At 43.8% G+C, this 24,641-nt stretch overlaps 2 protein-coding genes across 4 annotated transcripts; both read left to right on the top strand.

Moving 5' to 3' along the window:
- Positions 1 to 527: 527 nt before the first annotated feature.
- On the top strand, positions 528 to 14,783 carry si:ch211-225b11.4 (thyroid adenoma-associated protein homolog). Of its 2 annotated transcripts, none has more exons than XM_013275380.3 (31): positions 528 to 742; positions 835 to 1,015; positions 1,101 to 1,187; positions 1,271 to 1,298; positions 1,401 to 1,549; positions 1,629 to 1,751; positions 1,844 to 1,964; positions 2,191 to 2,336; positions 2,413 to 2,497; positions 2,575 to 2,711; positions 3,071 to 3,268; positions 3,365 to 4,085; positions 4,376 to 4,528; positions 4,637 to 4,746; positions 4,829 to 4,989; positions 5,967 to 6,121; positions 6,208 to 6,372; positions 6,458 to 6,606; positions 6,701 to 6,841; positions 6,922 to 7,026; positions 7,113 to 7,313; positions 9,177 to 9,327; positions 9,530 to 9,782; positions 10,269 to 10,505; positions 10,620 to 10,824; positions 11,121 to 11,309; positions 11,851 to 12,110; positions 12,213 to 12,383; positions 12,465 to 12,731; positions 12,812 to 13,014; positions 13,106 to 14,783. In XM_013275380.3, the coding sequence occupies exons 1-31, from the start codon at positions 615 to 617 to the stop codon at positions 13,366 to 13,368; spliced, it is 5,643 nt and encodes a 1,880-aa protein (XP_013130834.1). In that variant the 5' UTR covers positions 528 to 614; the 3' UTR covers positions 13,369 to 14,783. The 2 variants fall into 2 exon arrangements, with proteins under 2 accessions (XP_013130834.1, XP_013130833.1); XM_013275379.3 differs by having other exon boundaries at positions 529 to 742; positions 10,617 to 10,824.
- Positions 14,784 to 16,048: 1,265 nt separating this feature from the next.
- Positions 16,049 to 23,407, top strand: pik3ip1 (phosphoinositide-3-kinase interacting protein 1). Of its 2 annotated transcripts, XM_005473345.4 has the most exons (7): positions 16,049 to 16,167; positions 16,344 to 16,698; positions 16,882 to 17,010; positions 17,399 to 17,515; positions 19,290 to 19,472; positions 19,655 to 19,733; positions 21,684 to 21,900. In XM_005473345.4, the coding sequence occupies exons 2-7, from the start codon at positions 16,587 to 16,589 to the stop codon at positions 21,898 to 21,900; spliced, it is 837 nt and encodes a 278-aa protein (XP_005473402.1). In that variant the 5' UTR covers positions 16,049 to 16,167; positions 16,344 to 16,586. The 2 variants fall into 2 exon arrangements, with proteins under 2 accessions (XP_005473402.1, XP_025752843.1); XM_025897058.1 differs by lacking the exon at positions 16,049 to 16,167 and having other exon boundaries at positions 16,241 to 16,698; positions 21,684 to 23,407.
- Positions 23,408 to 24,641: the final 1,234 nt, after the last annotated feature.

Here is a 24,641-nt window from a genome sequence, read left to right as displayed (position 1 = left end):
CACTGGCCTCAGGTGAAGAAAAGCATCACAGAATATTATATTAAATTATATTGATTGATTGGTTTTATTTTTCTCCAATACATCCCACGATTCTGTGGATACAAAGTACCAGAATAATGAGAACTAAAAAGTCCGTCAGTAACATCACAAAATCAACTAGAAACACTTAAAATATTAACAATATATAGATCAACATTTAGTATATATAGTATATACACAGTATATATATATATATACAGTATATATAATATTTAGCAAAAGGGACAGTTATTAAAGATGTGTCACACTAGTGTGTGTCACAAAACAAAACTACACATAAAATCCAATAAAAACAAATTTGTCACTATTTTTTCTGTTTGTTTGTTTTTTGTTGTTGTTTTGTTGTTGTTTAATTGTTTATTTGTTTTTATTTTTGCAAACCAGTACATTTTAAATTTGTAAATCTATGGATAACAACAATAACACTTCGGCCTCTAGGTGGCAGCATGTGGCTGCAAGTCTGCGATGACAGCTGCTCTAAAAAAAAAGTAGAAGAAGAGTCTTGTCACGTGACTTGTAAACCAACGTGCTCGTTGAGAGTCTGAAAACAGTACACATCTGTACTGTGGAATCGGATGATGATGCTGGGGTTTGAAGAGCTGCTGAGAAGTCTGCAGGACTGTGTGATCTCCGAGAATGAAGCAGCTGAGAACGTCAGCCCGACTCTGAGCCAGTTTCTTCAGAAACTGTCTGAATCCTCCAGGTAGCAGCTGCACCTCAGCCACACAGCTGTTTTCTAAAACACTGCATGCTGTTCTGAAAAGTTTGAATGAATAAGTGCGCTTGCGTGAACAGGAGCGGCGTGAAGAGATGTAAGGAGCGCTGCTTGGAGGAAGCTGTCCAGCTGCTGAGACAACTTTCTGAAGCACAGCTGTCTGGTTTAGAAAACGACCATCTCACACTTCTCGTCAGGCTGCTCATATCCACGCAGCTGCAGATGGTCGGCATCTCCACAGCTTGTCGCAAAGTGGACCAGGTTGGCTTTACTTTGTGTCAGATGCGGATGTTCGCTGCTTAAAGACAGAAAGGCACATTTACACGTTTATTTTATTCCTTCACAGATGTTGCAACATTTAGCAAAGGTGGACCACCAGCTTGTTTTTAGAGAGACCCGTGAGTGTTTCCACTCCGTAGTCCACAGTGACCAGGTACAGAGTCCTCACTTTGCTTTGCTTTGTCGCACATTTCCATAAAAGGACTGCAGCTAACTTTGACCTTGTCTTCATTTCAGATTTTGTGTTTTGAGGATTTGCAAAGAGGTCAGAACAAATTTAAACTTACATTTATTTTTAGTAAGTTGCCACCTTTAACTTACATGTTTAACTGTTGTTCTTGTGTGTATATATACACACTGTCTGCAGCTTGTATGTTCCTGGAAGACAGCACTGTTGGCCGTGAGGTGTGGAGAGAGTCGTACATGTCCATGTTGAACAAAGTGTCTGAGTTACTCCCTGTCGCACTGCAGCAAGAATCCCTGAGAGATGGACCGCTGTGCTACATTACAGTCAAGGTACGCGAGGAGCAGTGTGGATCATCATCAACTTACTGCGTGATCTCTGTCACTGACCGGAGAACTGTAATCTCTGCAGGTGTGTTTGCAGATATTCCAGCTGTTGTCCAGTGAAGTTGCTCCTCTGGTGTGGGATGAGGAACAGAGAGCCCCAGCAGTGGAAAAGATCCTGCAGACCCTTATGGCCATAATACTTGGACAGGTTTCTAAAGAATTCATTAATCACTCACTCACTCACTTACGGGATAAATGTCAGCTGTTACAGCTTAATGCTGACTGTGTCCTGTTGTGCAGTGCTGCAACAGAGACACTCGTCTTCTTGCCGGCACCGCTGTGGCCATGCTGATCAACACAGCATCAGAGAACGGAGCTGGAGGAGCTGCAGCCTGGAGTCTGCTACAGGTCTCTCACTTGGGTATGGAAGCAGTGACATGAATGTAGAAGCAAATCAAGCACTGGAATTTGAACAGATATTTACCCAAGCGAACAATCTACCAGTATTTGTATTGTAATATATGTTGCACTATTTCTAAAAATTGATCAGAAACTATGCACACAATGTGTTATCACAGATTCTACAGCACACTGTAAGTGTGTGGACACTCGTTGCTGAATAGCTCCTATTTCCTGTTATTTCTCAGAGCCCTGGCTGCTGGCTGTCGGTGTTCTCCGGGTGCAGTGCGACCCTGCAGAGAAGGACGGAGTGGGCAGGCTGGCTGTGTGCAGAGGTCTCCTGACCTGCTGTCGACCAAACATTTTGCTCAGTTCACATGAGGACGCCCCAGAAGTAAATCTACCTGAAGTCCACCTCAGAGCATGCATTGTGGTTGTGCTTGCTTTCATTACCAACCTTTTCTCTTTAGAATTGCCTGCTGCTGCACGGTTTGTTTCCTCTGGTGTTTACTTTGTGCGAGGAGAAGCTGGATTGTCACTACTTTGCCTTCGAAGGTGAGTAGCTGTCTAAGCTGTTTGTTCATGCTTTGCAACACTTCTGTCACCCACATAAACCTGAGGTGTTGTTGCAGTGTTAAACTTATGGCTGAAGAAGGTGAAAGAATATCTGGCTGATCTGTGGAAGGTGACACATGCTCGCCTTCTTCCTGACAACTGCACTCTGCTGCAGCAGCTCATTCACCTCATCTGGACCAATGCAGAAAGCCCGGTGAGAACAGAACTACTATTATTAAGTGAAGTGGGACGTTTTTTAATATTGGAACTCTTCGATAGACAAAATTGGCAATATGGAAACAATTACAGAGGAGAGGAGTAGGATAGGCAGAGGAAAGGGGAGCAGAAAAAATATCCTATCATATCCTACTCCTCTCCTCTGTAATTCTTTAGTAACCATGTTTGTAGATTAGTCAACGTACTTGTATATTTTTATGTCTGATAAACCACAGACGTAAAATAGACTGTAATTGGAATCAAATTTGTTTATATTCCATCTTAGTTGATGTCATATTAGCTGCTCAGTTAATAAAGTCATATTACAGCCAGGGTTGTCGTACTGTGCGTTTGCAGGTGGACGGGGTGTCAGAAACTGCTCGCAGTGCATTTTTTCAGCTGCTGGATCTCTATGAGATGGACTGTAAACAGTTCTGTGACACAAAGAGGGCTCTTTATCTTACTCTGCTCGAGCGAATAATGAAGCTACCTTGGGAAGCCAAAGCTAAATATCATCGCCTGTGCGCCTTGCTGCCGTATCTGGGTACTGACAAGGTGAGAATTTAAGGGTAGTTACAGTGTTAATTAATGTTGTGAGCTAGTCATTATTGGTCATGTCTTTGTTTACTTTTTCTGCCTTCCTGTCTTCAGCTGCTGGATCAGTGTCCTAAGATATCCAGTCATCTCCTGAAGTGCTTGTCTACCAATCACCTGGCACCGTGTGGGTCAGAGCTTTATAAAAGTCTGATCCAGCAGCAGAGGCAAGAGCTGTGTGATGGCTCTTCTTCACACGCGGAGCTGGATCTGGCGAGTCACTGGGCACGGCGTTGGCAATCTGTCCTTCATGAGGCGCTGACATCTGAAGTGCCTCTTCTACAGAACAACAGTTCAACGCAGTTATTACCCTGCACCTTCCAGGTGTTCCCCTCTGCTGTGGACCACATGCTGGCCTCCCTGGACCCATACACCCCAGGTCACCTCCATGCCTGGGCCTGCATCTTGAGCTCTTATCGAGCTGTAACTGGAGACTCCCCCTGGGCCCTTCAGGGTAGTTCCACCCTAGAGACCCTTCAGCTAGCTCTAGGATCTGCAGATGACAAAGTACGACTTGCTGCTCTCAGTCTGCTCTGCTGCTGCCCAAAGACCAAAGACACACCAACTCCAGAGGAGATGGCGATCATGAGAACGTTCATACCTCAGAATCTAAACTGCGACTCCTCGCCATTTCGGCAACATTTTCAGGCTGGAGTGAAGAAGTTTCTGATTCGGATCAGAGATGGCTGTTTGGCATATGTCAGAGGACAGAAGGGCAAAAAGAAAGGAGAATCCTCTCACTCGGAAAGGACACAGGATCTCTTGGATCAGGGAATAGGTGAGAAAATCATTTATCACACTGTATATGTGGTCTTTTTTGAACGAGACCTTTCTAGTTCCCCATTTTTGTCCTTAGACTATACTAGAGTAGCTTTGCATGCTTCACAATTCAAAATAATCCCCATTTAACCTACACCAGGGCTCTCAGGTGGTCCTCTGTATGAAACAAACTCTCCTCCCTTTAAGGCGATCGTTCCTTTAAGCCAGCTTCTTCTGATTGATAGGCAGTCCCAAACAGGCTTGAACAGTGGGTAGGTGAGTGACTTCTTCTTTTCATATGTCATAAAGGATTTGTGGAATGGCTGAGTCAGCTTCCATACACCTATCTGGCACCAGGACACAGTTATCAGAGAAAGAAGACGGCATTGCTGTTGGTCTCAGCAGTGCTGGAGACCTGCACAGACACCTGGAGCCCAGACAGGAAGAAGGGACAACCTCCGGGTACGTTTGGAAAATGTGATGCTGATATTCTACATTTAACAGATTTTTTTCCCTCCTGTTTTTTATTGTTTTTTGGCTTTTAATGATATCTGTGGAACATGTTTGCAGCAAATATGAGTTCTCTCATTAGCTGTGCCAGACAGAGAGGACAGTGGGATTTCTTCTGCAGGACGAAACAGCTAGTACTTCTCAGCTGTTTAGAAGATTCAACAAATGAGGTAGAGATGCCGTTTCTTACCTTGAAATTTTCATTAGTTTAAATCAATCGAAGCTGAATATAAGGAATTTCTTCCCCCCCAGATTCGGGAGCTCGCTGCTGGGTTATTGTTGAGATTTTTTCCACCCAGTTTTCTAGATGATCTCACTGAAGTGCTGCATACGAGAACTAAACAGCTTCTACGCAGTCCCCGGGTGCAGGAGGCCCAAATGGGAGCACTGATGATGAAGATCCTCCTTCAGAAGTAAGAACTGCTCTCTAAAGGCCGTCGTTCTTATTAAATAATTTTTTTTTGCATGTGGATTCAAAGCACAAGCTATTAATTAATTAAGAGTTACAGTCTATTAGACAGCGGTGTGTTTTGGTCCCCTGCAATATGTTAATACTGCATTCCCAATGCTACAGTATTGTTCGACCTTTTTTTGCTTTTGGAGAATTGAAATGATAAGATTCTTTAAATGGTGCTGTAGGTACATAAACTCCTGATTGTGTAGACGCAGTTGGCAGTCAAAGGAACAATTTGCATTGCCTGCTGATAATACAAAGGAACTTTAGAAAATGCTTCACAGGTAGTGTGATTTCTTTGGCAGGGGAAGTTACTGAACACCCAAACTCTGTGAACAAACATAAATCAAGGTTAACTCAGATTAGTAATATAGTTGCTAAAATAAAAAGACATTTCCACTAGAAGAACGTGTGATTTTTTTAATTTACAGACGTACCAGAAGCTTTGTTCTCACCTCACGCTATTTGGTGTGATGCTTCAAAGTAAGACCTTAATAAGAGCCAGCTCACTCAAAACAGAGCTGCCACTGCTCATTGAAGAACAGTGCAGAAAGGATGCATGCCAGGCTGTCATGGATGAGAGTGGAGGACAGTCTGGCGTGCAGTTTAGTCTTTTATATAAGAAACATTTGTGGCTTGAAAATACTTCTTTGTATTCACAGGTAAGATGAACTAAGGAGCGACAGTATTATGAAACCAGACATGCAATGTTTTACATAAAAACAGAGCTTTGTTTTTAGCATTAAAACGTGTAATGTACATCAAACTGGAACAAACTGCTTAAAAATCCCTTTCATCACTGATGACATTTGTTCTTTGTATATTTTGGACTCGGATTGGAGTATTTAGATTCACTGTGGTGTGATGAATTGTGCCGTTTTTTTTCTGGGGACACCAGTAAGAAAAGTAATTACCATTTTTTTTTTGTCACTGTAGATCAAAACACCAGTGTGAGGACTGCAGGCTGAACAGCAGGGAAAGTAACTCAAAGGCCTTCGGCATGGTTAAAGTCCTGGTGAAGGAGCTCGAGGAGCACTATCTAACAGCCAAGGCAGACATGATGCTTGCTGCCAGAGAAAAGCCTATACATGGTGAGACTGAGAGACATTTAAGATAAATTAAGATAAACGTCAAAAAAGTTTCAGTCCTTTAAATCCTGTCACGAATTGGGTTGCAGGTGTTCTAAGTGCTCTTCAGAGGTGTTTGCTTGAAACACCCAACAGTGTATATGACACACTTGACCCCAGTCTGAACATGGAGGTGCTGGGCCTGCTGGAGAACATCTCTCTGCTGCTGCTCGGTGTCCTTTACGGAGATCCGGAGGCTTGTGCCAGCGAAAAGGGTAACAGAACAGTCTGCAGAAACACTTCTCACTTAGTTCAGATTTATTTCTACACCTCGTGATAAATTACTCTGTCTTGTCGTAGATGCACCGCCTTCCTTTTGTGATATGGGAAATGCCATCAGCTCTCTGATAGCCCAAACATCTGCAGGTGGCCAGGCAGAGGGAGAGGAGTGTGTCCTGCTCTCTGAAGAGCACAGCCTTGTTCTCACCTGCTGCTGGGTCTCCCTCAAGGTATAGCTGTAGATGTAGATGCACATACTAAATGCTGAACATTGAAAATGTTTTTACCACTTTGATAAATGTGCATTATTTGTTTTCTTATTAGGAAATAGGAATATTTTTAGGTTCTTTGGTGGAGAAAATTCTCACACAATCCAAACAATCCAGCAAGTGCCTTCTAACAAAACAGGGTCTAATCAAAGCTGCAGAAATATTCAAGAATATTCTTCTCAAATGCCGTCACTGGGTAAGTTTTATAGAGCCCACTGAGAGGCACTGAGTCTGGATGTTCTAAACTTTATGAAAAATATATTTTTTCCTCACCAGGGGGCAGTAGAGGGATGTTGTATAGGTTTCACAAAGTTCTGCGCTTCTCTGTTGAGCAGCAGTGATCCAGAGCTCAGGGATATCCCAGCCCAAATGCTGAAGAAAGTAAGTGATGGTGCATTCTTGGATTGAAAGCTTTACATGGATTGTTGGCTTTTAGATTGAGTTTTTCCACTCGTGTCTGTTTACAGGGATTGCAGGTTGTTCAGTGCCTTCGTTCTACATCTGTGACCCGGCGGGCTGCGGGGTTGCCTATGCTGATCCTGTGCATTTTGTCTGCAGAGGAAGCGAGTAAAGCAAGACCACTGTTAGCCCACAGTATGCAAACCTTGCTGGAAACAGCCAGAACTCCTCTAAATGATGACTGGGACCAAACGTTGGACCTGCCACAGGTGTGTAGCTACAGAGGGAAGATGTTGGTTTTTGTAATTAAAAAAGACAAAATAAAAAACTGGACTGCCTCGAAGAGATTCTGGCAAACCGTCAGGCGTCTCAGGAGGGGAAAGCGGTGCTCTACCTGCACTGTGTATAGTGCTGGTGGTGCGCTGCTGACGTCGACTGAGAAAATTGTCAGACGGTGGAAGGAATACTTCGAGGACCTCCTTAATCCCACTGACACGTCTTCCGAGGAGGAAGCAGAGTCTGGGAATGAGGGGAATGACCCGCCAATTTCTGGGGTCGAGGTCACTGAGGCAGTTAAACAACTCCTCGGTGGCAGAGCCCCTGGTGTTGATGAGGTCCGCCCCGAGTTCCTGAAGGCTCTGGACGTTGTAGGGCTGTCCTGGTTGACACGCCTCTACAATGTTGCGTGGAGATCAGGGGCAGTACCCCTGGACTGGCAGACCGGGGTGGTGGTCCCCATCTTTAAGAGGGAGACCGGAGGGTGTGTTCCAACTACAGGGGGATCACACTCCTCAGCCTCCCTGGGAAAGTCTATGCCAGGGTGCTGGAAAGGAGAGTTCGTCCGTTAGTCGAACCTCGGATACAGGAGGAACAATGCGGTTTTCGTCCTGGTCGCGGAACACTGGACCAGCTCTTTATCCTCTCAAGGATACTTGAGGGTGCATGGGAGTTTGCCCAACCAGTCTACATGTGTTTTGTGGACTTGGAGAAGGCATTCGCCCGTGTCCCTCGGGGTGTCCTGTGGGAGGTGTGGCGGGAGTATGGGGTGTCTGGCCCACTGCTACGGGCCATTCGATCCCTATACAACCGTTGTAAGAGTTTGGTTCGCATTGCCGGCAATAAGTCGGACTCGTTTCCGATGGGTGATGGGCTCCGCCAGGGCTGCCCTTTATCACCGATTCTGTTCATAATTTTTATGGACAGGATTTCTAGGCGCAGCCAAGTGGCGGAGGGCTTTCACTTCGGTGGCCTCAGAATCTCATCTCTGCTTTTTGCGGATGATGTGGTTCTGTTGGCTTCATCGGGTGAAGGCCTCCAGCTCGCACTGGAACGGTTCGCAGCCGAGTGTGAAGCAGCGGGAATGAGGATCAGCACCTCCAAATCTGAGGCCATGGTTCTCAGCCGGAAAAGGGTGGAGTGCCCACTCCGGGTCGGGGATGAGTTCCTGCCCCAAGTGGAGGAGTTTAAGTATCTCGGGGTCTTGTTCGCGAGTGATGGGAGAAAGGAGCCGGAGATCGACAGACGGATTGGTGCTGCGGCTGCAGTGATGCGGACGCTGCACCGGTCCGTCGTGGTGAAGAGGGAGCTGAGTGTAAAAGCGAAGCTCTCAATTTACCGGTCGATCTACGTCCCGACCCTCACCTATGGCCACGAGCTGTGGGTAGTGACCGAAAGAACGAGATCGCGGATACAAGCGGCAGAAATGAGCTTCCTCCGAAGGGTGGCTGGCCTCTCCCTTAGAGATAGGGTGAGAAGTTCGGCCATCCGGGAGGGGCTCAGAGTAGAGCCGCTGCTCCTCCACATCGAAAGGAGCCAGTTGAGGTGGTTCGGGCATCTGACAAGGATGCCCCCTGGGCGCCTCCTGGGTGAGGTGTTCCGGGCATGTCCCACCGGGAGGAGGCCCCGGGGCAGACCCAGGACGCGCTGGAGAGATTATATCTCTCGGCTGGCCTGGGAACGCCTTGGTGTTCCCCCGGATGAGCTGGAGGAGGTGGCGGGGGAGAGGGAGGTCTGGGCTTCTCTGCTTAGGCTGCTGCCCCCGCGACCCGACCTCGGATAAAGCGGATGAGGATGGATGGATGGAAAATAAAAAACAACAGAGATGGTGGAATAATTGTGCTTTCCTCTTACAGGTGTGTGCAGTGCACACCCTGCAGGCTCTAGTGCGGAGCACGGCTTTGGGAGTAGCTATCCTTCAGTTTGCGCCAGATGTAGCTATCTTGTCACTCACTCTGCTCAGCTCTCCTTGCTGGGCCATGAGGAACGCTGCTCTGCAACTTTACAGTGAGACACTTTTAGTTTTACTATGTATTTGTAGTATTTCATCATGACTAGTTTGTTAAAGTGCATGTTACTGTGTTTTCTCTGTCTTTAAATATCTGTACAAATGCTAGAAATACCTCAGTTTCCTTTTAAAGAAGAAAAAGATTTTGATTATTGAGGAATACGGCTATTAAGTTCAGCCCTAAATAACCTCTGTTTCCAGGTTCTCTCTGCACACGAATGCTCGGCCAGCGGTCGACCTCTGAAGAGGCTGGCCCCACGCAGCATGCTATGTCTCCTGCTGCCTTCTTCTTCCACTATCCTGCACTCCAGCCCTTCCTCCTGGGCGAGCTGAGAGGGTCAGCACAAGACCTCGAGGGTCCACCCAATGAGGCCAAGCTACATCTCAAACCCTCGCTCTACCCTATTCTCACTCTGCTAGCCCAACTCCAGCCCGGTGTTCAAGACTCAGCAGAGTGTGTAATGTTTACATTTCCCTTAAACAGTTTGATTAGAAGTAAGATTGAAACATTACAGTGACTTTACAATGTCACTGAAGACCAGCGATTTAAGGAAGGCATTTTAGGAAATTTTCACATTTGGTTTTTTGCTTAAAGTCAGATAATAAAATCAATATTACTCTCATGTCTGCACAGTAAATATGTAGCTATAGCTAGCTGCCATAACTACTGAGAGCAAGGATAAAACATTTAGAAATAATATGTTTAAAACAGAGCAGAGTGTAAAAATAAAAAATCGCCCACCGCTCCTGGCAGCAATCTCATTTTGCTGGAATTCTTGCCAAGAATGCAAATAAGTATATTCATCAAAATGTTCCTTGTATAGGTCAGCATTTTATTTCATTTATACATTTCTGGTACATGTTAGTTGCACATTAATAAATCTCTGTATTCAGTAATATTTAATTAAGTGAATCTCCTGGCTTTCCTCCCTTCTTCCAGAACTTTGTCAGACTTCCTGCCTCCTTTACTCCAGCTGTCTGCCAGTCCGATTTACAGTGTGAGAATGATGGCCTCAAAGGCTCTGGTTGCCATGACTCCTCCCTCTGAGTACATGAACATCCTCATCAACCTGACATCTCAACTTCCCAGTCCACAGCAGCGGTGCTCTCACAACCGGCTCCATGGACAGCTGCTGCAGATCAAAGCTACTCTAGAAAGAGCTCTCTGCGGCAACAGGTGAGGCTTAAAAGAGCTCTTTATTCTTTCATCTCACACTTTCAGGCTTTTAAAGGGCTTTGTTCATGCATCAGAATGTCGGGTTTTGAAATCCTGCTGCGTTTCCATTAGCAGCGCCCCTTCAGATGGCCTGTTTGAGGTGCTGAGCAGGATAATAGCGTCGCTGTGGATGGTGACTGAAGCTCAACGCTGCCCCCTGGTGAGAGCAGTCTATCTCGATGTGGTAGATGCTCTTAGAAGATTCTGCTGTGTGACCTACCTTTCAGAGCTCAGCAGCACACTCCTGCGTGACCTCCAGACACCTCAGCAGGGTCTTCAGGTGTGTGAACCTAACTACTAACCCTGTTTATTGGGCCCATAAAAGCAGACTAAGTCTTCCAAAGACTGATACGTGTGGCTGATGCAAATGTAGCGCATTCATTTTATATAAAATGAGCACAAATGGGACCGTAATCGATATAATTAGATTTTTTTTTAAAGTATTATTCTCTTGAACTCAGTCACTCAGTATCAAGTTTATTCAGAAAATATATTTGCAGCTGCTTTTACCACATGTCTCCCTTTGTTTTTGCCTAATCCGTTCTGCATTGAGCCTGTCTATGCCTGTTTCCACAGGTTGGGGTGTCATCCTTCCATGAAAAAGCCATTCACTTTCTATGTGCAGATCAACAGTGGGCATGCAAAATCTGGGAGAACTTCTCTGCAGCGAGCCCTGATCTTAGGCTCACATTGGTTGCATGGGTCCTGGATGGGCAGAGTTTGCTGCAGACTGGCTTGAAAGAAGTGATCCAGAGGGTGCTGCAGGTAAAACGCGATTTGTTCCCTACACTTGAGGCAACACAAAGAAAACAGACTTTCCCAAAACCAGCCGAGCAGCTTTTTTTGTAATGACCTCCTTATAATACAATGAGAGGAAACCTTGGAGCCAAAGATAATCTTAAATATAATGCCAGCCGAGGTTGACAGCTGGCATAAGAAAGGGTGTGCCTGTACACTATTATAATTTGGAAAAAAGGGCGACTCTAGTACAGTTGTGCTGAGGATATATACCCTTTATATCACTTGTGTGTTATGTTATCGCTAAATCAACCGCCTGCATTGTTTCCTGCCAGTGTAACTCACCCGTTTCAAAAAAAAGATCAGATAAGATCCCGAATATCTGCAGACAGTAGGAAAGATGATTCTTTTGTGGTTTGGTGTTTATTTTCCAGCTGTTTTTTTTACCTGTTTATCTGATTTAGTAACAATGCACAAGCACTGCATTTAGTAAACTGAAAAGAGGAGAAATTATCAGTTAAAAGACAAAAAAAGAGCTTAAACGTCTTATAATCAAATCCACTTCCAGACGAATTTAAGGGAGGCGTTGTTGAGCCGCAGTGTGGAGTACTGCAGGAGCTACCTCGCAGCCCTGGTGGCAGTAATGGCCAGAGGTGATACTGCTTCATCCCAGCGTGTTGTGCTCTTGGCCCCACTGGAGGAGCCAGTTCTGCTTGAGTGTCTGGATTTGCTGCTTGGGGACCTGGAGGACCAGAGAGGCGGGCCAGAGTTTCTATCCCAGGCTTTCTGTGCTGCTAGCCTGCTGCTTTCCCATTGGCCTCAATCCAGGTTTTTACACATTTTATTGCTCCACTTTATTTCTTTATTAAGTCCCATATTGGAATACATCGCGTTGCAGCTCTAATTTTCTTCTTTTCTTTTGCCAATCAGTCTAAAGATATCCATGATCCAGCGCTGGTGTGGTATTTTGGAATGCCTTTGGGCCCCAGACGTCCCTGAAGTGCTCAGGATAGCATGCGCTGAAGCTCTGTGTGTGGCTGGAGCTCCACTGATGAGCCGCACAATGAAAGAACACAGCACTCTGGTTCCCATTATGATCAGGTATTAAGGAAGTTAAAGCATGTCATCAGGTGATGCACTCTGATGAGCAAGAATTCAGAACACTGAATCTTCCCCCCCTAGGTTGATCAACACAGGCCTTTACTTGCTGCAGGACCAAAGCCAGGAGGTGAGGATTAAAGCGGCTTGTTTCGCCTCCGTGCTCCACCATGCAAGAAGAGGCCAAAGCCAGAGGAATGTCTACCTTATGCAGGTCAATCAAGCTCTGCCATTCCTCTTGGATGTGCTGCTAGAGGAGTGCTGGGATGCTCCTGGCACACTGGAGGTGCTGATGTGTCACCTGCCTCAGTCTGACCTCAGATCTGTGCTGAGACAGGCCTCGGTGGAGGGGTACGTTTCATCACTAAATCAATGCATTTGTACAAACTTAACCATATTAACTGGGCTTGGCTTATTACTCCCACTTTCAGGTGTTCCAGTCTGTATGAGCAGGATGAGGCCAATGTGTTTGCAGAGCCCTCTGTGATGTCCGTGCATGTACTGCCTTACCTGCTACAGATGGCTGAAAAGTACTCCCAATCCTCTTCTCTGGCACGGAGCCTGAATTCATGGGCGCAGGACAACGCTGCACAGGTGGTAGACGGCCTTGCAGTCTGCAAAGAAGTCCAGCCAGGTGCCACATTAGCATGCAAAACTCAATATACATACTCTTGTATATTTGTGAATTTTCAATGTTATAATTCAATTATTTATTCTTTCTATAGCTGAATCATTGACCCCCTTTTGGCTGGCTCTCCTCGTGGACCCCCGTTTCCACAGCACCCTGTGTGGCCTGTTGACCAGGGCTGCCTTCCTCCTCCGACTACTGAAAACATCTAATTATATACAACACCTTTGTGATCCTTTATCCGTGAACACGCATTTACAGGACGTTTGTAGTCTACTTACTCAGAACGGTGTCCACTTTCCTCCTGCTTTGACAGCTGCTGTGGCTGGAGAGCTGCCACTATGGCAGAGCGTTCAATGAGCAGAGCCTTTTTGGCTGATGTGGCTGAGTGTAAAATTACCTGCAGACACTTGAAGAATGATGATGATGGCATACTCGTATAAGGCCCAAGGCGTGAATGAGTATTGCAGATCCTGATGCTGCAGTACGAGGTTATGTAAGAGCTGCTACCGTTTCTGGGCATTATAATATTTGTTCTACAGGAAAAGGCCCATCCAGGCTCTTCATGCCCACTGCACATAAGCTTAAAAAAAGAAAAGAAAAAGAAAACAGCTGCTCCTCCTAACCTCTAGAGGGATGTTAACAGTACAATACCTTTTAATAAAGTTTTATAACATTTTCTGAGGGTTGGTTTATTTCTTGTAGAGCTACAATCGCTAGAATAGCAGGTCTGACTTTGATCACCATAAACAGTTTCTCAGCTACAAGTTTGCCGTGTCTGAGCATCGACAGCAGTGAGGCTCAGAGTGATGCAGTGATGTAATGCAACAGCATCTGGAGAAATTATCTGCCTGCTACCCACCAGGGGAATACAGTGCATGGTTTATTGTTCCATTAGAGCCCTTCTGCCTGGATAAGTGTTCCCTTTCCAACCACATGAGGGCTGATGATTATGGACTTGAATGTGATTGAGAGCTGGCGGTTGCCCTGCAACAGACCGCACACTTGAGCAGTCTTACATCACCGCTTTTGTTTGAGATGGGCAGCTCTTGTTATTAGATAAACAGGGACATCAAAGCGGGTGTACATGCTGTGATTGGACATGATTAGTAGTGCAGCATTATCAGTTTATTTGTATCTGAATCTACCTCTATATGTGCTTGCACTGTGCATATATGAAGCGCTGCACTTGTGTGCATCTAGGTTATGCAACAGTAATGACTATAAGCTTGTATTAATGGCTCATAGATTAAACTTATGCAATGTGTCTTCTATGAGCCATAGCAAAATCCACACCTGAGTACTGTGAGATTAGCATGCACCTGAAAGGAAACCGTGTGTGGGTCGTGTTGATACGGGGTCATTTTAAACACACTTTACTTTCCTACTTTTTAATAATCTTGTTATTTTAACTCTTGCAAGCTTTTCAACATGCCTGAAAATAAAAGTGTACTTCTAATGAAAAGCTATTTTAATTGTGTTTTTTGACTGAACACTGCTTTATTCCCCTTAAACTTGAAAACAGAGTATGAGAAGTGAGTTTAAGGTCTTGATGGTTGGAAATTTCCTCCTGGAGGCAAAGTGTGCATGAAACTGGAAAATGACCATCTGCTTTAAGAAAAGCCTCTGTCGGCCTTTGTGACTGACAGTCTCTGGGTTCTCAGTAAGCCCGTGCCCTTGCTAATGAAATGATTAACTATGGCAACATGAAACAAGACCATGTATGCGAAGCCCCTTTTATGTGATGTGTGTAAATAAATACAGACGTATGTGCACTGCACTGTTTGGACGTGGTGTTTTTCCACTGTTGTATCACAGGTACCCAGCTGATCTTTGCTTTTGCAGTGAGAAAATACCAACACTTAGTTTTGTTTTCTTGTTATAATGAATTAAATCTTATATGAAATCTGAAATGAGGGTTTTTGTATCTTGATTTAAAAAATAGCTTATGCAGATTATATAATCACTAACATTTTTAAGGGTGATGTTTTGGAAAAATGTTAGTCTTTAATATGATTAGCGCTGCTTACAATTATTTTATTATTAGGCACAGGCATCTGCATTGTGATGGTCAACCTCACACAGCCTAAAGCTTCTGATGACTCAGATAGATTTTGGCTGTAACTGTATCATATTTAGGTATGCTCAGTATTTTCAAATATAAGTAAACAAATAAAAAAAGTTGACATCTTGATGAATCAGTCATCTTCAGCTTAGCTTTATATAGTTTCATTTAAATGCATGAGCCGATGTTTACTGGAACATTTCAGCAGGTTTAGTCTTTTAACGTGAACATTTAGCGCAGCAGGTCTCTGTGGAGGAGAACAAAGATGAATGCAGACAATGCCAACATGTGTTTTCACAGATTTATTTCATTTAATCTCCAACAAGGCATATTTATTCTAATTTAGTCGAGTTCAGATAGGGCTCAGACATGTTTCTGAAGATAATGAAGTCTTCCTCATCAGGTTGGAGAAACTTTAATCGAATGGTCATGTTGACTTTTTGATTCCTTACCATGATGGAGAGAAATTTCTTAGAAGAATTCTTTACAGCAGCTTTGGAAGCTCATTTCTGGAAAAAGTCACGCTGATAAAAAGTGGAAGTGTTTAACATGTGCTCGTGCTTATGACATAGATAGTCTCAATGAGACAAAATGATTAGATCCAGAGAGGCCAGAGTGTACTGGAGCGTACGGCACACATGTTCACTGTTTGCTCTGGTGATTGCCTGAAAACTGAGTAAGCATATATTTGAAAAGTGGCTGAGTGAACATTGACTGAGTCACGGGTTGGCTGCCCTCTTTATTAGTCAGCCAACAATGGCACAGGCCTCCACTCTGCTTTGAGCATACAGCTCCCTGTGCACAGGAAGAGACAACTGGCAGCCCTGCTTTATTAGGTTCAGCAGAGTCCACTTCTGACCAAATCCAGCTAAAAAAGAAAAAAACAAGGGGGGAGGGGGAAAAAGAAGGCCTCCTGGGGTGGAGAGGAAGCATAGGAAACAGGAAGAGTGAGTTTGGATAAATGCACCAAGTAGTTAGAGCCAGATAAGACCTTGCAGTTGGAGAGGGATTAAAAATGGAAAAGTTTTTAATTTGTTTTTTTCATGGAAATGGAAAAGTAGAGCAGCTATTTATAGGAAACCAGAGAAAAGGCTGTAAGTGTGGAAAATAGTCTTGGTTAAGGAACAGGATTGAGGCTGGATAGTTGGGGGGGTGGAAAGAAATAAGTTCTCCTCACAGCTTAACCAAAACAATCTCTTATCAAGGCTGCACGTACTATTTTTCAGGGTATGCTCTTTATTGTGCATGATTGTGTGTGTGCTTTGCATAGGAATCTGGTGAGGCTTTAGGACCTTGGGGTTTGCACTGCAAAGGACACCTCTTCCTCCTCCACCGCCACCTCCTCCACCGCAGAAGGCTGCTTACGAAGTAAGCTGAGAGCTCGTCTTGACAAAAACAAGGGCTGGGACTGCAGCGAGAGGAGCAGTGTGTCTGAATCCAGCACAGGCTCGTCCTCCATCGGAAACATTTTATATATATTGAAATATATATACATTTTTGGTATAGAGGGAAAATGTTGTCTGTGAAATCAGCCCGTCAGCTCTGCAAAGTGTTTTTCTCTTTGCACGTTGTTTTCCTGAGCGTGGCTCTGGTGGAGAGCAGGGCATCAAATGGAGACCAAAAAGGTAAACTTGTGCTTTATATACTGATTTTTATGTATGTGTGCGTCGAATTTCTCTTTGGTTTTTTTTGGTTTTTATAAAAGCTGTGCTCCGAGTGAATGTTTATATGTTTTTCTATCCTTTCGTTTTCTTTGCACAAATAAGTTCATGTCTTGCGCTCACTTGTTGTTTTGCTGTTTCACACAGACTGCGTGAGATCCAATGGTGTGGACTACAGAGGAGAACAACAGAACTCCTCCTCAGGTCTGAGCTGCCTAATCTGGACCAATACTACAAGGGACTATGATGTTACAATCCATCCAGATTCAGAAAAAGGTACAAAAATATATTAGCTCGAATGCCCCCCTTAAAATGAAGTCAGATTTGAAATGTCACAGATGTTGATGGGCACAACAGTTTCCGTGCTGGATAACAAACAGCATGGAACATCTTGGCTGAGGTGCTGCCATGGCAAAATCAGAGGAAAGGCTGTGAATTTTCAGCATCTGTGCCTGTTGATGGTGTTAAGTGGCCTATTTTATGCACCAGTTGCTCTTTTCCTTTGTTTGTGCTCATGCCAGGCCGTTCATTGTACTGTGTTGAAGTAGTGTTAATGATTAATGAATCCACACAGTGGGGACAGACATGTAGAGACTGGCCTTTATTTCTATGAGGCATCGGTATCAGACACATGCTATTTTTTTTTTAATCATTCCTCCCATAGGTGTTGGAGATCACAATTACTGCCGAAACCCAGACGCCTCTGAGAGGCCTTGGTGCTACATTGCTGGCCCAGATGGAGCAATTCAGAGAGAATCCTGTGCACTTGAGACATGCAAAGGTTGGTAAACCCTATACACAACAGTAATTATTAATACTTTTCGAATTGTATGCACACTACAATTGACATTTGCACAATAAATTGGGCATTTTTCTAGAAACATAATAATAATAATGCATTGGATTTATATAGCGCTTTTCAAGGCACCCAAAGCGCTTTACAATGACATTATTCATTCACGCTCACATTCACACACTGGTGGAGGCAAGCTACGGTTGCCTCCACCAGTGGCCAAAACATGGCCAAAAATAAGCTGCACTGGTCTGGCCTTGCAGTGGAAAGGGTGTTTTTGTTGTTGTTTTTTGCTAATAATGAGGTTTTCTAGCTTCTCAGCTTGAGGTAAAACTTATTAGTCAATGCAAAAAGTGTGCAGCCAAATTGGAAACTCTAATCAAAAAAACACAAAGTTTCCATCTAGCACGTTTAAAACTTGTTCCAGTCTCATTGCAGATGGATCACTGATGTCTTGCTTTTATGAGTGTTTGCGTGTAGTAGGTCAGTTGGTCGTTGTTAAAGGGAATCTCGTGTGCCCTTTGTCTCGTCTCCTCTGGGGAGCCAACAAAAGTCATACAATAACAAAGCACCAGCACACGTGTCTCAAACTTCTGTTTAGGCAAAGTCGTTGACCACGCCCAGCACTGAGCTTATTGGCACAGAGGAGAAGTTTTTCCCACGGAGACAGCAGCTAATTGGCTGAATCAGTTTATGACTTCCTGCCTTTTAACTGGGGCAGAGTTGATAAACAAGTTCTGTGGCGGAAATGGGGGAAAAAAAGATTTAAAGAGCAGATGTTGTCATCTCTTGGAGTGGCAGTTGGCTGTGCTGGGCTTGTTTATGTCTGGTACATTGAAAAACCCCCAAAAGGCACGTGCTCGTCAGTCCCCTATGTGATTTACATTCCAACAGTTTGTTGAGAAAAATCTCAGAGCTTTCGTCATGCTGCCGAGTTTGTTTTTGCGTCAGCGGTAATGTTGTTGGACCAGCAGTAATTGGACACCACGCGGTCCAGATGATGCACTTCTAGGCAAAGTGAAGTACTGCCACACACTAAAGAATAAAACTATATATTAGGTTTTAAAAGCATAAATACATATTCTTGGGTTAGTGTTGTCAAAGTGAAGTACTTCATGTAAAAGTAGAGATAAAAGGTAGACTGGTATAAAACCTCACTTTATATTTCTGTATTAATTCTGTGTGGTTAGAAATGAACTTTTGTAACAAACACCAGCTGATCATATGATAATGGAAAAAAATCGCCTGATATACAGAAAGGTTTTTGCCAATTTTGTAAATTCAGTAAGTGACAAACACTGATTAAAACCCCCCTTTAGACTGTTTATATTCTCATTATGAATTTAATGCCAGTAATACATTTGATAAGAGTTGCAGTGTGTGTGTTTACCACTGTGTTGCATCATCTCTACTAAAAAAGCACCCTGGAGGTTTAGGGGAACTGAGGAGACCAGGTGCTTTAGTGTTGAGCAACAGTTCAGAGTCATCTTTGCTCCAGATTCAATTCAGTTTTATTTAGATGGCATCAAATAACAATAACAGTCTTTGAGCAAGGCAGCAGTGGGAAGGAAAAACTCCCTTTTAACAGGAAGAAGCCTCCAGGTTCAGGGATGACTGGCTCTGATCATCTGGTCAGAGTCTCCAGAGTGCAGACCCAGACTGTTTTACTACACAGACATTTACTCCTGTTATATGGCAAAAGCATGACTTGGAGAAAGCCCACTAAAAGTTGTTGGATCCTCTCATTTTGTTGTACGTTTAGAACAAACCTCTTTTGTACTGGCGAAGACAGAATCCCTCAGCACAAAAGCAACCACTCCCTCCACAGAGAGCGCTCAGCCAGCCAAAGCTTCGCGGGGCGACGTTCCAGCTCTGCAGCCAGTGATGGGGATCAGCCAGCGAGTGCACACAGGACCAAAAAAGAAGAAGGACCTTGGCACTATTGGTATGCTGTGCTTTTTTGCACTTTAAAAACATGTATGATGCTGGCATTGTGCACAAACCTGCAGCTTGAATACGTTCTAATTATAAATTATACAGTTTAGTTTTTAAAGGAGCTCAAAGTCTTTCTTATATATTTGTATCTTCTGTTTTTAGTCATTTTCCTCTTCTCCTTTTGTTTTTCAGGATATGTCCTTGCTATCATTATGATGGGGATTATAATCGTCCTTGGAGTGGGCATCACATTGGGCTACTTCTATAAGAGGTGAGCATCTTACTCACAGCAAGCCAGCTGGTTCAGTATCAGAGGGATTTGTGTGCATGAGGATGTTCAGCATTGTCTGTTCATGAGGATGTTGATCTACTTAGACGTGAGATAAAGCCAAAATGCGATCCTTCAGAGTTGCATCGTCCAGTTTAAACCGGCTTGTAGTGTTTTTGATAGCTTTGAGAGGTGGAGGAGGAATACCAGTATGATTCATTCACACGACATCACGTGTCATCGGCGCTCTCTTAAGTTTGGGCCATCAACTATTAAACAGATTCCCTACCTTTGTTCTTCTCAGAAGCAAGGCAGCAGTTTTATGAGCTTTCTCACAAAACCACACAGAACATGAGGGCAAACTTGGCATGAAATGAAATGCCTGCAGTTTATTTTAAGCACTTATTTTGTATTCTTCAAAGAGCAGATGATGTGGAGGAGGGGCTGAATGGGACAGGGAAGCGTACAGTTATGTAACGTGCAAAACGTTAGCCCCGATGTTACAAAAGAGGGGACTCGGATTCCCTTTGGCAAACACAAAATGCCCTCCCGGATCTGTGTTGGGCTGTCCTATCTGATTAGCGGTGCCCCGTCCTCGTTTTCTATTATTAGGAAGTGATTACTAATAAGGAGGAGAAGCATATTATGTCAAAGGGTTTATAAGTGGCCTCAGCATACAGTGGCAGCATCACCACCAGTAATGGGTTTGATGAGTGGCAGACATGCTTACATTCTTTGCAATTCCCTGTCCGGGAGTGACTCTGCATTATCTTATGCAGCCTAAAAGAAGAGCTGAGGAAAGATTTCACCCCAGACTTCTCCAGGCAAAGATTGATAATAATAATAATAATAATAATGGATTGCATTTATATAGCGCTTTTCAGGACCCCTCAAAGCGCTTTACAATACCACTATTCATTCACTCTCACATTCATACACTGGTGAAGGCAAGCTACAGTTGTAGCCACAGCTGCCCTGGGGCAGACTGACAGAGGCGAGGCTGCCATATCGCGCCATCGGCCCCTCTGGCCATCACCAGTAGGCGGTAGGTGAAGTGTCTCGCCCAAGGACACAACGACCGAGACTGTCCGAGCCAGGGCTCGAACCGGCAACCTTCCGATTACAAGACGAACACCCAACTCTTGAGCCACGATCGCCCGATTGCACGATTGCACAGTATATCCCAGTGGAAACAGCCTGCAGTGGGAATAGATAGCTTATTGACAAGGAAACTGATCCCCTCGAGGCTTCCCTTCTACCCCAAACACCACCCATTTGGATTACCTCCAGGAGTGCACTGATTCATTTTGTTGCATTCAGTACGAGTAGTCCTTTTTTACATCTCGTGTTTTGCTGGTCCTGAAAAAGAAATGGGAATTTGTGGAAAGTCTAAAGACTTTGTGGTGATATAAAGTGTTTCAAGGCAGAGCAACAGACAGCACAGGAGCAGGCAGATAGGGGTATATTGGCCTGTTTTGGCTTTAAATCAGCAGAAGGTCACCTCGTGCCGCTTCCTGTCGCTGCATTGCCTTGGAGTAGATAAACTCCCTGCCAGCTTGTCAGTTCTGGGTTCCTCTGGCCATCTGTCCCACTGCTGAAAATACAACCCTTCCTGTAACAGGCTGTGTTATCTACGTACAGTATGCTATCTGAAGACCCTTATCATGAATATGCTGCTTCGGTGACGCCCAGAAATACAGTGTGTAGGATCAGCGACAAGGCTTCTGAGTGCATGTGAATGATAGATATTTTCATGATGCTGAAAACAAAACAAGACTTGACTGTGATTGGTTGTTTGCATGATAGCTAAGAGTTAAAAGGGAGAATGAACTAATGCTACTGTTAATTAACAAAATCCATTTAGAAAAATGAGTTATTGCAGATTTATCTTTTGAGGGTTAACTATATATAAAGAGATATCATAACCGATCTATGTTTTGTGTTTGCCTTTAGGGGTCGGGACCTGAAGAAGCAGCACGAGCAGCGGGTCTATGAGCGTGAGATGCAGAGGATCACCCTGCCCCTGTCGGCTTTCTCCAATCCCACCTGTGAGCTTGTAGATGAAAACACCATTGTTATCACAGCAGAGCATGAGACCACTCCCGTGCAGGACGACGCGGATGGCGGAGACCCTCTCATGGCCCAGCAAGCCGGTACCCCTGGAGCATGAGCGGGCATCTAGTTCTTGATGATTTTTCTTTTCTTTTATGGACCAAAGCACTCCCATCTCCCTGTTTCTCCTTTCCACCTCCCTGAGTAATGTCTATTTTAAAGGAGCAGGGGGCAGTGTTGTCTCCGGAGACTTTAACTGAATGAGGCTGTGTCCTTTCTGTCCCTTTTTCTTAACACGTGAGGCACAAACAAGATAAGCTGACACACAGTGGACACAGCCTTAACAACTAGAAACCCATTACAGTGGATCTGTTGTTAATGAGCATGTCTGGAAGTCTTTAATGTTCATATCTGATACTTTTGATAACCAAGAGAATAAGGGCTATTCTCTTAAATAACAATAAGAATATCAAGTCAGTGTTTATAATAACATGTAATGCCACCAGTGTGTAAAGAGGTGTTGTTTGGAACGGGGAAAATGTTCATAATCTTTTGCTTTGCAAGGGAGGTTTGATTATGTGATGGATATCTGGTTTATTGTGATTTGTAGTGACCTGCTGGCTGTGCTGGGAGGCGCAGACAAGAAACGTGTGCGCACAAAGACCGCTTTGTCTTGCATGCACACTTGTGATACAGATGTGTGTCCAAAAATAGTCATCTTCCTCTTGAGACAGGATGAGGGAGCGTGAGGTAAAACAGGCCCACTAAAGACAAGGGAAGGCCTATAACTCAAAAACTGCCTTAGCATGATACTTCTGAATGTATCTCCTTTACAATGTTCCTGGAGACTTTGTTTTTCGTGTTCAGCCGACGGATAAATGCGATTTGAAAACATCGATGGTGGTCCCGGGAAGACATGAAAAAGAAGACTTGCTATTTTTTTCCACAGGTTAAGGAGTGACAGGAAATTTTCCAGAGTCTTCTCAGGATGAACGAGAGACAGTAGTTTAGTCCTCAGGACAAAATAGCACTGCCGCAACACAGAACAGATGCGTTCAGAAAAAATAAGATATACATAAAAATCTGTCTTTGCAGTGCAGGGCAGTGTAGCTGAAGAGGTCTCGATTAGATTGACACATTTGAGGTGCGCACTGCGATGCTTTAGAGTTGACACAGGAATGGAGTAGATAATAGAAACAGTCCAAAGTTTAGGTGTTCACATAAAAACACTTGAACACGATTGCATGTGTGTGGTTGGCTGTTGTATGTTTTCCCTTCTGAGGCTATTTTTGTGTCTTTAAAAAGCAGGACTAAAATGACATGCTTGAAAATAATTAAAGATTTTGCAATGGTAGCTTTCACTCCGTTGCTACGTTGTTTAGTATCATCCAATCACTCCAGCGCATCTTGTTTTGTGATTATTGCTGGATCCGTATCACTGGTAATGTTTAGTTACTGCTGCTCCGTTATTTTAAGTGTCTGTGTGCTGGCTGCGATCATTGTTTATAATAGCAGTGTGTTTAAAATACTTTTGTTCAGTGTTTGGATTTAGAACTTGTATTTTTATGAATGCAGATTTTCACTGCTGAGACTGAAATAAATAAAAAAACAAAAAGTACAACTTATAAGGTGTGTTGGACTCACTATATTCTTTCTTCTTCTTCTTCTTCTTATTATTTATTGCAATAAAGAAAACGATACAATAGAGCAGGAATGCTGGTTTGTTCACAGTAGGAAGTTTTTTGCACTGGCTCCCTCTGCTGGCGCTTCTTAAACACAACACTGAGGCTTAGCTTTAGCTGACAGTGTATAGGACAATATCAGTTACACATCATTAAGCTTAAACCTTTGTGGATCCGTTTCACCTGCTCTGGTACAAATGAAAAGGGACAACACGTGCACTGAAAGGCAACAATTTTGCAGGTGGTAACAGAATCAAAATCCTTTATTAATCCCAGGGTGGGGCAAGGAAGACAGGAAAAATATAAACCCTGCATGTAAAAATAATGCACGTCATTCACCTTAGACTAGAAGGACCAGCAACTGTTCCTGTCATACAGAAACACTGGAGATTTAAAAAAAAAAAAAAAGTAAATTTAAATGAAACTAAGGTGAAAGAATAAAATAAAACAGAAATAAACATGTAAACAAAGACTGCAATGAAAATATATCAGTAAATAAAAAATAATGATTATATGGACACAAAAACCTTAAAAAGCCAACCTGAAAATTCTAAAAGCTAATGTGGAGCATGAAAGCTGAAAGATGGCTCTCCATAGTGAAAAAGTAAATTTAAAAGATAAGGCCTTGATCTCTTGAGAGTCTTAAAAACCAGTAAAAGCATCTTAAACTGTGAAACTGACTGGGAGCAAGTGCAGACACATTAAAATTGGTGTAATATGGGCTGTTTTCCTGGTCCTTACCATCAGATGTGCAGTCGCAGCTGCGTTGGTGAAAAAGACTTCTTTGGAAGACCAGAAAGAAGAGTAATGCAGTAAAACAGTCGTGCAGCAGATAAAAGCGTGAATCAGTGTCTCTGCATTGGCTTGAAAGAGACATTTTTGGGACTCTTGCAATAAAATGCAATTTTTGCAATGTTTTTGATGTGAGCTCTGAGTTAAATAATACCCCAATGGTTTTTGATGTGGTTTTTTCAACCTGCTCAAACATTTAATTTCTGAAGTTGTTATGAAGGTGTCTTACAGCATAGTCTCGAGATTTAGGAGATAGCAGACAACAGGCTGTTACCCAATTAGGGCAGGTGTCAGAAACAGACTCCATGTGTTCTTTAGTGGGACAGACCCGCACCATACACATGGACTGGCAGCTGCCAGAAAACACCACAACAGGCATGAATAG

The sequence above is a fragment of the Oreochromis niloticus genome, linkage group LG12 (assembly GCF_001858045.2).
Source record: "Oreochromis niloticus isolate F11D_XX linkage group LG12, O_niloticus_UMD_NMBU, whole genome shotgun sequence".
Taxonomy (NCBI): domain Eukaryota; kingdom Metazoa; phylum Chordata; class Actinopteri; order Cichliformes; family Cichlidae; genus Oreochromis; species Oreochromis niloticus.
Note: the sequence above shows the minus strand (reverse complement) of the source record. Positions and strands in the feature narration are given on the sequence as shown.